The 16,909-nt window shown below is 38.2% G+C and overlaps 1 protein-coding gene across 3 annotated transcripts in view; it reads right to left on the bottom strand.

Moving 5' to 3' along the window:
* LOC128875807 (glutamate receptor ionotropic, kainate 1-like) overlaps positions 1-16,373 on the bottom strand; it is a 69,041-nt gene extending 52,668 nt beyond the window's left edge. For all 3 annotated transcript variants that reach the window (XR_008456888.1, XM_054121707.1, XM_054121719.1), the window contains exons 1-2: positions 16,172-16,373; positions 212-325 (exon numbers count right to left, since the gene is read on the bottom strand). Coding sequence is in view for 2 of the 3 variants with exons in the window: in XM_054121707.1 (XP_053977682.1) it covers positions 212-305 (94 nt within the window). In the remaining variant the exon portion in view is untranslated. The remainder of the gene's footprint in view (positions 1-211; positions 326-16,171) is intronic.
* Positions 16,374-16,909: the final 536 nt, after the last annotated feature.

The raw sequence follows: 16,909 nt of genomic DNA, 5'->3' as shown, positions 1-16,909 counted from the left end.
TCCGGTGAATGTGATTTTAGGATTCAATGGATGTAACGAATATAGAGTTCGAGAGGTGTTGTATATGTAATAACTGCAATTAATATTGATTACAATTGATGTAGTTAATGCAGATTTTAATCAACGAATTAAGATAATTTTTCTTGAGAAACCAACACAAAGGAAGTTCAGTTTCCTGGAATATTAATGAAAATAAATATTCATTACTCACCTATTTTGATGGGATGCGAAGCTCCATAATTTGCTGACAGAATTATCATCCAACTGACGACGACGAGTAAAACGGTGGAGAACCTTTGATCCATTTCAAGAACCCGAGAGTAATCTGAAAAATATATTAACTAGTTACTACAAGAAAACACATAATCTTCGAAAATTAATAATTCCTATCCTGCACAACCCTTCGAATTACCCACAACGTTTCTACTTTTATTCGCAATTTCCATATCGCGTAAAAACCTTGGAATCGTAGAACGACGATCGTTTGATGACAAAATTGACTCACTTTCCGAAGTAGCGTTTACTGGCGCGTAACAATAAATATTTTACAACGCAACCGCGAGCGACAAATACGTATAAAAGCGCGAAGTCATCACGAAAGTTATAGTTTGTTTGGCGTAAAGTTACCCTTGAATTGTTCTCGCCAGCGAAAGGATCCACAGCGAGGAAGCACCGTGTCGCGAACAATTGAAACTTTGCAATGGAAATTGATATTCACCATCTACCATTACTGCATTCCCTCGCTTAATGTTACTCCGCCTCGCAATTCCCTCGAGCGCAACGAGCCCAGAATCAATATCGATTCTTGTTTTAACTGTCCACCGGGTATACGTATCGCAGTTTCAAAGATAAAACCGAAAGCTGCGAGTGTTTCTCCCAGATGCAGTTTTTAACCGTTTCCGTTTTCCTTGTTGATCGATCTATATTGCGGGAATTGTTTTTCCGTGAACAGCAAAAAGCCTCGAATACACTGGATGTATTTTCAGTTCTAGAGTGGAATGTTTCGTTATGTTTTATTAATACATTGTACGTTCTTTCAATTGTTGGCGAAACCCCTCGGGTGTAATACTGTGTAAAACTAAAAATACGATTTTCTTACTTAAAGGGAGTTTCATTTTGTATGTAATACCAAAAGATTTATATTTTCTGGCAGATTTGTACCTGTATTTTCATATTCAATTTTAATATAATTTCATCTTTGTATATTGTTTTAGATTACATATTTTTATTTTTGCATTTTAATATACTCGTACCAAAAAAGGACTCAGAAAAATTCAAGTGAGAGGTTACTGTAGTAATACACGTACAGGTTCAACGAATACAAATTTAAAAAAAAAAATGTGCTACAATGTTTTTCCATTCGTTGCAATCATTTCCAAAACCTAATATTCAATCAGAAACAGCTACGATTTTTACCTTCCTTGAAACAATATCCATTCTTATACAAAAAATTCGTTTAAAGTAAAATATAACACGCATTATTGTTGTCTGTTATCATAGGACTTAACGCTTCTGAAAACTCCTCTTTGACCTCAGACGGTCAGTCAGCCACGATTGCAACGTCGTGCGCGTGTTTCAATCATCGAGTCGTGTCGTTTCGAACGAGGACTCGCCGAGGTAGAAGAGAGGAGAACTTTGTGGACAGATAGTACGTGATTTCCCGGTTCGTGGATTTTTCTGATTTCCGAATTTAAGGGGCTGCGAGCACTCGTCACGTTCGCTTTGCGGTCCTACTTGAGTGAAATCGGCGTCCGTGCGATTTTACTAGCGTCAATCGTGATTCACGGGAACGGTTTGATCGTCGAGAATGATCGGACAGGATTTCGAGTGATTACGTGCCCACCCGTTGGCTCTGCTTGTTTGCCCTTTGCCTGGTGTTTGGGTCTATTCACAAAGGAATCTACATGTTGCGATTTTCTTCTTGAAACTTCCTTTAACCCTGTACCACGTGTGGACCAATCATTAGGTATGCATTCTAGAAGTACATTTTGACCAATTCGAACCTATCTTACACACTCAACTAGTGAATGTGTGAATTTAATTATAACTTCTACATTTAACATTATTAATTTCTATATTAACAGTCCCCATATTTAATCTAATAATCGTATCGAATTTATTGTACTTATATAAATTTTGCCACGTAATGTTAAATTACTTTGTAGTAAAAAAGAGAACAATGTATCAAGCGAAATTCATTCCAGAGCAAAAATAGACATTGATTAAAATCAGAATTAATTGTTCGAGTGTAACAGCTACACGATTTAAAGCTTCAACGAAAAATATAATGCATTCAGTAAGGAAATGTTTACACTGTAACGCTGAAACGCGTTAAAGACTTGGATAAAGTATTTCAAATACGAAATATGGAATATCTCGTAAAGCATTCCACTTCCTATGAGCATACCTTAATACCTTTTTAATACACAGAATAACGAGAGGAATCTCTTCACGTGCGAAAATGCATGGTTCCGTTTGAAAAACAGATGCAAACGCGCGATGCACTTACATCGTTGCACACGAATAAATATAACGACCAAAAAATACCCCCACTGCGGTATTCAATTTTTTGTATCATCCCTTAGAAAAGAGCCACAGCTGGTCTCAGTGTTAAAATTCGTAAAGTGCAATTAGTCATGCTTAGACACTCCTATGAAGCTTAAAATATTGTAAATGTTTCGTTATAAAGATTACATTTAATGCAAATATAGTTTCCATATAAATACAAATTCTATTTTTCAAATTTCATTACTTCACTGTGATTTTAATCAATTAGAACTCGTTACCTTTAAACTCCAACCTTGAATTTATGTAGCCGATTCTGTTCGTGATAATTGTTCGCTTCGAGTGCAATTATTGTGCACAGGGGTGCTGACAATATTTTTAAATAAATCCAGATTGAATTTCAAATATTTAAACTTACTTTACACGTGGTAGGTTACGAATGAGACTTTGATAGATTCGAACCAAGACCTCCATAAGCTTGCACGAGACTGACTGTGACTCCATACAGTGGTCGTGACTAAAGTTCAGACGTGGGTGAAAGCTGCGAATCATTCTTATATCTGATTGGCTGTAAGGCGGATCTACGTTAGGTGGGGGAAGGTAGAAGGATGTTTCTTGGAAAGGATCACGAGTTGAATGTCTCGAATATCTGGGAAAATGTTACTAATTAAGGAAGACTTCGGTATAGCGTGAAGGCTATCAGCTCCTATGCTTTCGTACTTTATGGCTTAATTGAATTACGCTAACGTTGTTATCCTACGGAACCTTCAAACTTTAAAGCGTTGACATTTAGTGATCAACTAGTTCTATACTGCTTAAGATAATTAAAGCCTCCTCTACGTAAATTTCCTCTTGGATATGACACCTAATGCTAACGGTATTAGGAAAACTCCTGTTTTGCTCGTTTTTTCGGAAATTTATAAATAGGATGAGTAAGAAGAAAATTCAAATTTTGTTGACGAAATTTATTTCATTAAGTTAGAATTTGAACGTAGATACGAAACAAAATATTATAGAATTCTTGTCTTTGTGAAACAGTTTCTTTGTTGGTTGAAACGTCGCCTCATTAGTCACATTATCTCGTGGCTAATTCGTATTGTTAATGCGTGCCGCGTATAAAGGACCACTGCCCATGTACCCTAATTGTAATTATTTCGTGCGCGTGTAATTTAGTAATGAAACACTCCATTGAAGAACTTCGTGTAATTGAAAGATCGTGCTAATCCCTCAGGGATTAATTATTCTTCAAAACGAAATGTCGTGTTAAGCGAAATTAAATTTTCTCACGCCATGTTGGGTTAGAAACTGCTCCAGAAAATACGTACGTTTTACTTTTCTAAATTAAACGGGAAAAATTCTTACGTTAGCTCTCTCTAAAAACTTTTTAGTGGCTACCTTCGTCTGTACACTTCTCAGATGAATTCGTAGATTTTACGTCGTCACATTTTTATTCACGCACGAGTCGGAACAATGCAATAATGATAAAAAACAAAAGTTTTAAATGTCCCGCGGGGCACTTGCTGTCTTTCAGTATAAATGCAGACGATGGCAAAGACTTCGATTGCAAACAAAGCCGTAAAACGCTTTAATCGAATGAGGACGATCATTAAACTGCTCCGTCACGAGTCAGACGGCGCGGATTCGTCGAGAACGGGACACTACGAAATTCATCCGTACAGAACATGTGGAATTATTGGAGTTACAATATTTGGGATGCTTCTAAAGAAATCGCAAGTGAGATACTCACATTATTAAGAGGTCTCACTTTCTACTTTATATCGAATTAAGAATTATTACAATAAAAATGAGACTTCAAACTTAGCTACGCTATTTCAGCCACCCCCTCCCCCAAATGAAATACTCAATTATATTATTAAAATGTGTCACCTTCTACTTAGCATTAAATTAAGATTTATTTCAATAAATGTAAGACTTCCTACATGACTTCTAGCTGAGGATTCGTCAAACTTAGCTACGTCCTTGCAGTGCCTAAACGAAATTAAATGAATTGAGCCAACTTTCGTTGGTCGTAAATTGAAAACAGTCAAGAAATAAGTGGCAAACGGGGTGACCCCTAAATTGAATGGAACCAAGGGGAAGTAACGAGCTGCGCGAAAGTTCGCTCGTTTCGAATCTGAGTTTTTAACGAACACAATAAGCCGCAACATGATGGAGCTCGGTCGCCTAATAAAAGCGAAACTTTTTCGAAATTTCTTCGGGAAGACCCGGGTATTCTTCGAACCGAAAGGAATTTTCGATTTCTTGGCGATAAGTGGAAAGTTGGCCGTGATACTGTTCGCGGTAGTTTCGGAACGTCTACTTCTCCTGTGCGGGGGTGGAAAGCGCTCTCGTGCGTGAAACAAAACGAGAAATTATGTTAGGAAGGGAACCACTAGGAAAATGTTCGCGTCGTCGATTATTGGAACTTCGCGGGAAACACGTTCCGCGCTCTCGTCAGAAATTAAATGAAGCGATACTGTCGAAATTTTATTTTCCTCGGTGAACTTTAGTCGGGAAGGGAGCAATGTATTCGGGAACGTATCGAACGTTCCTGGTCGAAGTTTTCGTGAATCCAATGGGTCGAGACATAGGCAACTTTCAGTCCTGACTTCGAGTGCTAGAAACTGGTGGTGACAGTAGTAGCAAAGCTTGAACTAAATGACTGAGCATTTAACAGAGAAACTAAATAATACTGTTCATTCGGTGTCGCTATGGGATAGGAAACATGTTTATATTTTTTCACATAGGAAAAAAAATTGAAGACTCAGACTTCGATTTTAGACACATTTAATTGCAATAAAACAGCATCCATGGTCGAACAAACTAAATTATTTATACACCTATTTTAAAACTTCATTAACCAGTCTTACGGTATTATTTTTTTCCTAATAAAAATAGAACAGAAATTTTTTACATCGAACTACATCTCTTCTCGAAGCAGTCATGAAAAAGAAGAATGATTGTATGGTAGTTGCTAGTTGAATGATAATTACTCAAAATAAAAACAAATATAGATTAATGTTTATATGATTTCTGTTTAGCATTGTATGCATTGGGTTCATCAATTGTTAATGTCGAAGTTTTCATCGAAATATTTGTTCGACGGGGACTGATGGAAGTGTTTTGTTTCGGTTCAAGGGGAGCAGCTGGCGTTTATTTAACAGAAAAGTTGGCAGTGCCCAGGTTTCCTATACTTGGGAGAAAAATACCAGGAGGATTGATTCGGGCTCGAGAAAGAAGGTCAAGATGAGGAAACACCGACAGGCGTTTCAACGGCGCGCGATTTTTATCGGATACAGAACACCCCCGGTCACCCTTCGGCTCGTTGAAAATCTGTGTCAACCTTCATTAAAGGCGGTGTTCTCGGGGAGGGCCCGGAAACCGTAATGATCCGCGACCGGCGAAATTCATTCAATTGACTCTTTCACCGAGCCACGAGTTTCTTCCCTCGTTTGGGTCGTCGCGACGCCTCGGGCCATATTAAGTACGTCAATGAACGCACTGGAGAGATTTCTCGTACTTTCGGGTAATTGTCGCGAATGATAAGTATCATTCGATCCTATTAACTAACTTTAACAGCTGCTCATTAGATTAGGTAGATTTTTCGCTGGATGACAGTCATAGACTTTTATTTTGTTGTTGTTGTTGATTAAACTTTACTACTTAAATGATAAGAAAATGATGAGTAATTGAGATACTTTTGTTTAATTCGTGTTATTTTGTATTCTGTAAAACTCAATGACAAGGAAGATGTTAGAATTTGTGTAAGTTGAACTCTAAAATTATTTTTAGAAAATGAGTTACAATCTTATGTAAGTTAATTTGTATATAAAAAAAAGAGTCCAAAATGCAGAATGAGATTTCTTTATAACATATTCCTTCGACAAGAAAGTCGACTTCAAGAATTTGATGAAAATATGTGCTTTCCACTACGACTTAGATACCGTGTCTGACCAATGCTAACTAATTCTACTTACATCACCTCTTGCACGGATTAACGCTTATGCAAAGTGATTCCCAGTAAACAAGTATATAGAAGAAAATATGAAATAAAGGCTTCTAACCCAATGTTCGGTTTACAAGAAGATTCACTTGGAATATTCGTCGAGGACCCCTGGGATTCATTGTTACTCGCCTAATGCGTCTGACCGTTCCTCGTTAATTCCGCTTGCGTTAACGTTTGGAAAGATTAACGACGATACGGTATCGCCTGTTTCAACTTGCTCCAACTTGTTCGACGATTGACGGAAAACAGATACCACGACCCCATCGTCGATGTTAGCAAACGCCAACACAAGCGGAGAAAATGAATTATGGTCAGACATGTTAGCTGAATTGTCCTGAATCTCACGCGTGTCCGATGAATACCCAGAATCGATTTTCTCGTTAACGAAACGGAGTATCAAAAGACCATACAACAGGTTTTTCAATTTACTTTTGCGTATGGAATGCTTGTTCATGTTATACGCCTGTCGCTATTTTTTATATTCAAGGCGTTTCACAAAGTATCGTCATAACTTCAAGGGTATACGAAACACGCAAACTAATAAAAAAAAGTTCGTACAAACGTTGGTCGTATCAGAGCTTGTCTCCGAGTTATGGCTGTTTTTACGTCGTGTTGGAAGTTGACGTACCCTCGCGGAAGGAGCTGATACAAATGAACTAAATGATTCATGGGACATCATAAAGCATTCACAAACGGCCACCGAGAGAATGCATGGAACGTTTGAGTACAGATCTCAGTGGAATTAGTTCAACTTCTGCAATGAATGTTATTTAACTACTGACAGTTAATTCATAATAAAAACAAATAGAGATTAATGTTTATACAAATTCTCTTTAGCATCTGTATGCATTGGGTTTATCAGTTGTTAAAAATCTTACAGATTTAGAGGAAGTATATTCATAACTGATTTTTATTACATTCTTTCTCCAAATATTATACTTTTGAAATCAAGTGTACAGGCGTATCAAGTGTGTAATAAAGTGTACAGATTTTTCTATCAGAAACGTCTTTCATTTTCTGCACTATTTTTCACGGCACTAGGAATTGCAGGGTCTGTTTAAAGTTACTTTAGCTCGGAGCTCTACATAAATAGGGAATAGAACGATTCAGAATACACGTTTCCATTTCCCACTGTTTTCTATTCGAAAATACAGTGGAACGTTGATTAACCGAAATAATAATTCTATGAAGCTTTATTGTTTTGATACCCATTCGTTGTTTGTTTAAATTTCTAGAAATATACTTAATTGAATTTATAAAGAATATGTCTTTTGTGTATCCAAGAAGACATTCATCAAAGTCTTATTTGCATTCGCACACTACATTTTTAAATATTTGTATAGAACATACATTGTATTTAAAATAGTGAATGCAGTTAATTTATTGTCTATCTAACGATGTCGTATAATTCATGTAGTTTATTGTCAACTCATTGGAATCAATTGTTCAGTCCATCAAATTTTCAGGGTTTGCAACGTTATCAAAATTTTCCTAGTTTCATGGTATCTCTACAAACAGGCTTCATACACAAAGCCATAAACTACGCGTATACGTCGCTTTTATAACAAAGTATTGAAAAATCAAAGAGGGGTCAAAGTGTACAGACAAAGTGATTTCAATGAAGTGTCGTGTTGGGGTCAAAGTCTTCAAAAGATCAAAGATACGATCAGAGTCAGAATGTTCATGAGCCAATATCAAAGACAGAGTCAAAGCCTTTAGGCGTAAATGATTGGGTCACATACAAAGTCGGAAAATTAACGGATCAATATCAGTGTCGTTCCCTACACAGTATCCAAGAATCGAAATCAAGTCATTCAACAATAAAACAAACTGCAGATTATTTTCGTAGGTTTCCATAGAGTTTCAAAAAAAAATTAAGGAAATTAAATTAAGCATTTCAATACTGTATTTTTACGTGCAACGCACATATATATGTATATTTTACCCGAATCACATCTCCATATATTTTGTGCTCGAGCCGTATTAAAATTCCACGCTGCATCCAGTTCAAAATTTTCCGTGATACATTCTTCAAAGCATCTTTTTTCCTTTCCGTAATACGTACAAAAAAGGAAGCAGGAAGCGGCGCAGACTTTTTAAACGTAATTACGGATTTTCGCTTGCGATATGGAAAATTGTGTTCGCCGGTAATGACTGTTCTCTGGGAATATGCGTTCGCGCACTTCCAGCGAGAATTTTTCAGTTATTAGGGCCGAGGTAATATTACATAATTTCACTGCGGGAGAGATATATCGTAATTCGGTCGGATTATCGGAGAAACAAAGGCAAACCTTTGCAACCGGGGGTAAATTAATGGCACTCGTTTCGATATTCACTGATCCTGCAGATAATAATAATTCCAGCGATGCACGTTATTAATCGGTGCGTGAATTTTCCGACGTCCGTTGATCGACACCGTGCAAACCGTACGTTATTTGCGTCATATTTGTAATAATTACGATTTTCATTCGATGTCGTAAATAATCGATACAGTAATCGGTACAATGACAATGAATCATTTGAGGCGATAAATGGGAACTCGAAATTATTCTGTCTTTCGAATCTTGAGACTGAGTCTTAGATGTTAGGAATTTCAAGATCACATATGAAACTGCCTTTAGAAATTCATGCATACGAAGTCTTCTTGCACTCTTCGAATTCGAAGTTTTTTCTCGAACAACCCAGCGAACTCTCGAAAGTTTAAATTAACGGCTACCTATTGCACCCGCATTGCGCTTAGTACATTCTTCGTAGCTCGCCGTCGTATTCGAAAAATTCCAAGTTAATTGCTATGTTATTCGCGGGAGCGTTCGCGCAGCTCCACAGTTCGCTGTTCTTCCTTGTTAAAGTTCGAACGTTTGTGGATGGGCACTTGATTCCAAATTGAGTACTTGAACTACAGACCCTGCCCGTGGCGTTCAATTTTGTCCATTTCGAGATCCGACGTTCCCGTTCCTTTTATTCGATGCTGCATCATTATTCCATGTCACGCTAGCGTGTTCAATAAATCATTCATAGTTTGGATAGTTTTTCAAACGTTTCATAAAAATTCGAAACATTTCTATGGATTTGAGTCGCTACGAATTAATTTTCGATAAGAGTTGAAGTAATTATTACCAGGGCCAATTGTTAAAACAATGATCGTGTCATTATAGGATAGAAACTTTTGGTTCGAAATATCTCAGATTTGTCCTAAAAATTTTATTATAAAATACTAAATTGTACGAAAACGTGATTTTAGATTTTTGTTCTTTAATTACACAGCGTCGAGATATAGACTTGAAACTTGGCACACATTTTTCTTTTATGAGCTACGAAATGACTCATTGCATTTATCATATCCTCTTATCTAGCTATATTGTTCGACACAGCGTCATCACAGTCTTCGTGTCTCGAGTTCATCGCAACTTCCATACTTTGATCAACCAAGAACAACGGAATCGGGGGAGTACAAGTTAGTCCTCGCCCTGATCGAAGACGAAGCATCAAGCAAATGGCTGAAGTAATCCAATAGGGAACCACTTCGCGTCCCTTGCAAACTGCAAAGAGAAACGCTATTGATTCAGCTGCTTCTCCTTTATCCGCTCAAGAGATGCTTTGTTTGACTATTCGACTGACCGTGCGCAATTTTATTCCTCGTGGAACTTTAGAACCGTCTCTGTCTTATGCTAATAATGATCGAGTATTTCGGAAAACGCTGTCCGGTTCTGTTTATTGCCGCATAAAGGAACCCGCAGCGCGGAAACGAAAGCACTCCATAAAGAGACCGAGAGTTTTCTTCCCGCCGTGCCGTTTAAACGACGTCTCCGATCGTGCATCATGCGAGCGAACGGACGAACAGGCACGCAGTTTACGGCGAAATGGGGACGGGGATTCGCGGAAACTTCGGCGCACTCGTTACGAGAGGTATGATTTTGGAATTTCCATGAAAAAGTGCCTCGGAGAAAATCCTCGCAGATATTTGGGGGAAAATGGGGTTTGAACACCATAGAAAAGAGTACAGAATATTTATAAAAATATTTTAATACTATCGGGACACCAAACAAACGAATTCAGAGCAAATAATTCAGAAATAATATACATATTTACCTATCGAATATGTAGTCATATATTTTATGTGCAATTAAATTAATCCTCCTTTAAAATCCCCTCGCATTTTCAAACTTGAAAGAAGAAGTACACCATGTTTATGTTTTCTCTTATTTCTATATATATTTTACATAATTGGAATACAAAATTCGTCTATTTCCCAACGGAAACATTCGGACCCCGAATATTTGTTTTCACGTTTGGTTAGTCGCTTAAATAAATTAGCGATCGAGCTTTTACGCTCGCGTGAAACGCGGCCAAATTTCCTGGACGTTTTGCATGCATCCCTTGTGTGTCTGTGCGTGCCCGTGAACCACGGCCTCGCGACAAGGGCTCGCCCATCGATCGCGTGTCTCCATCATTGTCTAGAAGCTCGTCTTGCTGCCGCGTAGATTAGGGGAGCGACAATGGCGAATGTCGCGGTAATGATAGCGATAGTAATGCTGGTAATGACGATGGTAATAAGTGTAGGTCGTGGGCACTGAAACGGAACGGAGTTGCGAAAATTATGGTTCCTAAACTCACTGCACTTACTGCTTGGTGTCATATGTCCAAGGACTCGGGTATCTGATATTGTATTGCATCCTTTACAGGAAGAAAATAAATAATTTGACTGCCTGATATGGTGTAATAATTTGTTTAAATGTGATCTTAATTAAATGTAATATAGTTGTTCCGTTACAAGTTTCTATTCATTCCGCATTATCACGTTGTAATATTGTCCTTTATTCCGAGTCAATGTAAAATTCCTATTTATTTCGTGTTAATTCAAAATCCCCGTTCACTTCGAGTTACTTCGTAACAGCATTGTAATTTTCCCTTCAAGACTGTTTCCCTGAAAAGAATCTACAACTAAGGGATAGTAATACAAAGTAATTTTATTCTGGCCCCGCCCTTTGCAACGGAAACTGCATTCATTTCATACCTACTCCCACTGCACTCCCACTGCAAAAAGAAAAATTCTTTTGATTCGATCCATACGAAGTCCTCTGGAACGCGAACATAATTTTAAACTCTCTTTTGATACCATTTTACGACGGGTGGCTACAATGAGGCTACTACCGCGTTTATTAACTACTAAGCTTATTAATTGCGTTCATTTTCGAAATTTAAAGTGCAGCGGTAGTTTAACGAGGCGAAAATGGCGCAGAGAAGAGACGGGTCGCGCGGTGAATTTCGCTTGTAAACAAATCTGAAAGACCGAGCCAGACATGTTCGTTTTAAGGACGTAGGGAACGGCAAACGGGCCTATAGTGAATGTGGTTGACGTCAAAGGACTATTTTTATACTCTGTCCTCGCGTGTGCATCTTGTCGCGCGACAATCGCCCGAGAAATTGCGCACAGACGATTGAAAGGTTGTGAAAATTGGCGCTCCGTATCAGGTCATGTTTCGCCGCGCTTCTTTCTAACGATTTCCCATCCTTCAAAGTTCGTTCGCTGCCAACTATGACGCTGAAACGTATCACATGCCTCGTTAATTACCATACCTTTCATTTTATCTTAACGACTTAACAAGGTAACTGCGAACCTGTCCAATGAAAAATATGAGAAAATACAATATCCCGCTTCGATCGAGCCGTTATTAACTGCTCGCCCAGAGGAGCTATGTTTCGTGTCGTGGTAAATGAGGGAGCCTTTGCGAACAACCGTGGTGACGTTCATAAGTATTAATTATCGATCACGGTAGAAGTGTTAAAATTAGAGAAGAATGCAATCGTTCATCGAATTCGAGCGCGTGAAAAATTCCAAGTGAAATTGAATTTTGAATATTTGATACAATAGTTGCAGGAATTTTTCACTAAAAAGTTCAGGATCAATGGCGCTATAGGGATGGGGATATCGATACACGACGGTTATTACTGGTTATTTTTACTACTATATCCAAAATGCGCAGCGAAACTTTTATAACGATGACAATGTTAACAAGCACAAGCGCGCTTCGGCTTTTATACGAATTTATAGTAATAATAAAAAGGAATTTGGAATTTTTTACTGTAATGGCAACAATTTCAAAATCACGCATTGAGAGCTTATGTGATTTTACATTCATAATAAAAAAAAAAGAAAAGAAAACAGGACAAAATTACTTTACTACCCTTTCGTGCAGTAGGAATATTCGGTTGAAAACAGGTGGCCGATGTGCTCAAGACCATAAACTCGGTTCTCCTTTTTACGCCGTTCTCCGGTTTCCAGCCACGAAATACTCGGATTAGGCTCGATTCAAACACGAGAATCGAGTTCGCCTGCCGGACAGCGATCTCTCGATCCGGAAATACGGCGTTCTAACCACTCGTGGCTCGTACAGAAATTGAATATCGGGTTCGTAGGTCAAACCACCCTCCATGGAGTTTCAAGCTCCTCCATGGCCAGCCGAGATTATGAATATCATGATTCCTCGTGGTTTGGAAAATTGGGAAAATTGGGAAAATTGGGGAAAAGTGGCGGCAGAGGGAACGCGGAAACGTTTGTGCAAGGTACTGAAAGAACGGCACTCGAATCGAAAGGGTTGTAGTTCTGGATACAAAATTTGGAATATCAAATGAAGGATGTATGTATGTGGTTCTTTGGTAGTATAGAGCAGTTGAAATTTGTTTGATTGGTGGACTCTCTTATGGTTTTATTTATATCCGCGGTTTTCCATTTATGATGGTTATTATTAATTGGTAAGAGTGGTTGAGCTTATAGAATATTATATAAATAGTGATGGGAATATTAGAAGCAGATGGGGAATTCAAATAAAACGAGATTCTATTAAATATGAAGATGGAAATCCAAATTAAAAAATATGATTTTTAGTATTAATCTGTCAGTCTGCAATTCAGCCGGAGATAATAGAAAAATAGATGCACAATCTACATACAAAATAAAATAGAAAAAAATAGAAAATAGAATTTAATTGTCAAGCTTAAACAACATTCATTTTCTTGTTAATTCACGAAAAAATCACGATGTAACCATTTTTCGCGCCAATTGGAGGACGTAGACGCGTGGCTCGTTTGAAATGAACGACCCACGAACCGAAAAGGGCGAGAGGATTCTCGCCAACGTTGCCGCCTTAGAAGCTCACGGGGGTATTTCCGTCGAGCGTTTCTTACGGTTATCGCAGTTATGGCGGGTAAATTGTTGCGCCTCGCGGAAATTGGAATTAGCGATGTCAGCACGGACAAGAACAAGAGGACGAAAACAGGAATGTTATCCCAATTAACTCGGCGCAATGCGCGCGTGCCATGCACGGAACTAGTTTTCAACGACTGCGGAATTGAAAATAATTAGCTAGCCAGCAGAAACGCGGGAGCTTCGAATTCTCCATCGTTGGGAAAAATCAGCATCCCGTGGAAATTCGTTCCGCGAAGGTAGGAGGCGTTTGCACGAACGATAACTCGACGAGTCCATGTATGCGCTGGGAAACCAGCATTCGAACAGCGCGATGTCCTTGTACATGAATTCAAATGCACCATTCTCGTAGGTATTAACCGGCGCGAAGGTTTTCCGTTTCCACGCCATCTTCAGAATTTAATAAAAGGATAGTAGTGTATACGAGGTCAAGAAAAGGTAGCGCCAAACGAACGAGTTAATTCTTGCTGGTAGCAGGAATTATTTCAGCAGATATTTATCGGAGTGGATTGTAAAATGACCTCATTTATTAAATCTTGATTTTTTATTCTGCTCGTTACGGGGGTTATATTTTATTTTGGTGTTGTCGTCACAGTAGATGAATAATGAAGTAAAATAAAAGGAAGAAGGAAATGTTTTTAATTCGAATGTGAATGTCTCTCTACAATGTATACAATGCATGCAATGAAATAAGTAATGTAAAACCGTAACATGTGTCCACAGAGCACACGTATGAAAACTTTTTTACAGTACTTTTCAAGTACTGCATATAATCTATAATTTTAAACATTTTAGATATTACATGTAATTCTAAAAATTCGAATTTTTCGTAATTTAATATTCTTCTGAACTCTTTCATCGAGAAATTCTTGTACGCAATGTTAAAAAGCGTAACAGTGACAGCCCCGACCTCGGCGGGGGCGTAAAAGCTCGAAGCCGTCGATGGCAATTGGCGAGGGCGTTCTGACACCTTTCGATAAATCTCGACGAGTGTTCGGAATGATTCTGTCTGTGTTCGAAATTTGTTCCCTGCGGATTTTTACCCGGGCCTCGAAAGCTTTTGGAAATTGGGGAGGGAAAGAATCGACGAAAGAGTGCTGGTAAATGGCTGAATCGACAGTGTACGTGACCCTCCCGTATCGAGATTCGAACGTAAATAATCGCGAATCCGATCGTAACAGTGTTTGAAGTTGACAGATGGACGAACATCATTAACAAATATTGCAGTTGCGGAATTGGTGTACGTTTAATCCGGCGTACGGTTGTTAACCTACGAATGCTGTGTCATCATTCGATCGTTCGCCAAAAGCGATGCTTTCTGTGCTAGAGATACGGAAAATATTTTTAATTTCCACTCACTGGATAGTTCTTTCATTTTTTTTTAAATGGAGACCTCGATAAAAATAACGATTACTGACGCTCCGAATTTTGGGAGAAAATAGCTGTAGAACGAGAGCCGATGAGGAATGTTGAAGCTTGAAGGTTTCACTCACCTTTCAAATCCTACTATGCGATTTCAAATTGTTTTAAATCCTCCATTTTGAGGATCAAATATGAACTTTGATAACTACTTTCTTTTTCTACTTTTATCGAAGAAGCATTAAACTGTAGACATTGCAATGTAATTTAATTTTTCTTTTCATAAGTAAGTCTAAAAAATGTAAGTCTAAAAAAATACAACGAGCGTTTCAAATTGCCATAAATTTACGAAACAAAGTTGTAACCTCGATTTTCGAAGCTGCAGGATTAAAGTGCAAATCTTAAATTTTAACATTTCTTCGATACAAGTTGAGAATCTTTTTTCAAAGTCCATGTATGATTTCATAGTTGATGGGGTAAAAGAACGTGATACGATCGGCCTGGCAGTGATACCACAGTATAGAAAAGCACCGCTTGGAAAATCGTTCAATAGGATTTACGAGCTGCAATTCTCAAAATGGTTTTTTTTCCCCATCGCTGTTCAGATATTCTTCAGTATAATACAGAACCTCGACATTTGTTATTTCAGGCTTCAATGTTACGTAAGATAATACAGAATAAACCCAAACATGAATACAGAGAATCGATGCATTTTTTTTTTCTATAGAAACGTTTAATCCTCGAATTGTCATTCCATTTCGGGGAATCGCCGCCGATTTGAGCCGCGCAATCTGCTTCTCTAATTCCCGCGAACGTCCAAAGCAGATTTTTGACTTCATGATAAATTCAGAAGGGAACGCAACCGTGGTTCGTCGAAATTCCATTTTTCCTTCATAGGTGCATCGTATACAAACGTTAATAAAATTTACGTTATTTCGAACGGGACTAATCCACGGAGGTTTTCGAAATTCATCGGGAACTTATGATTGCAGTTGAGCAACGTTAACGTCACTAAAAAAATACATGGCCAATCTGCTTTGAACTCTCGCACACACCCACACACACATATGTTTTCGTCACTAAATCGATGAGCTCACCTTGTCGATATCGATTCGTCGAACGTCGATCGACGCGCACCTTTTCACCCCACCATTTCCTGGCACTCGACCGAAAGAAAAACCGGAAAATGGAACTCGCTTCAACTTGAACTACGGGAACCTTCTCGAACGTCGGGACGTCAAGACGATAAAGCGTCCAAATCGATGCGAACGTCTCGCGAGGTTTCGCGTGCGGTGGCCCCACGGTGAACTGATTTAAATATAGACTGAACCAGCCTAAATACGCGCCTGACATCGCCCACCTCGAAGAATCACCACAGAAACGATTCTACTTCATCGTCAATAGCGTTTGGGGAAAATGTAGTGCGATCGATCATTAACTACCGCGATTTACAGTATAAATAAATTGATAATCGATGATCAGTCATCGTGGTTGACGAATGACACTGCTTTACGCTGAATTTTGTAGATGCTTGATTGTATTTTCTTATGGAATATATGTTATTATATTTTCCCTATGAATGTTCAACAGGTACGGTCACTGAAATGATTTTGTTTGACATATCATTTCAAATAATACGTTATTAAATTTCATACTTATTTTCTGCGACCGCTTTTAGAATGACATTATCTGAAATAATACGTCAAAAAGAGATTATTGCATAATTATTTGAAATAATTGTGAAATTGTTCTTAAAAATGAACGAATGACGTAAAGTATAAAATTCTGAAACCTCTCAGAAAACACTTTGGTTTCGCCTATTTTTTTTCTAAAAT

Source organism: Hylaeus volcanicus, chromosome 1, assembly GCF_026283585.1.
Source record: "Hylaeus volcanicus isolate JK05 chromosome 1, UHH_iyHylVolc1.0_haploid, whole genome shotgun sequence".
Classification (NCBI taxonomy): Eukaryota; Metazoa; Arthropoda; class Insecta; order Hymenoptera; family Colletidae; genus Hylaeus; species Hylaeus volcanicus.
The sequence above is the reverse complement of the archived record's forward strand: the minus strand, read 5'-3'. Positions and strand labels throughout refer to the sequence as shown.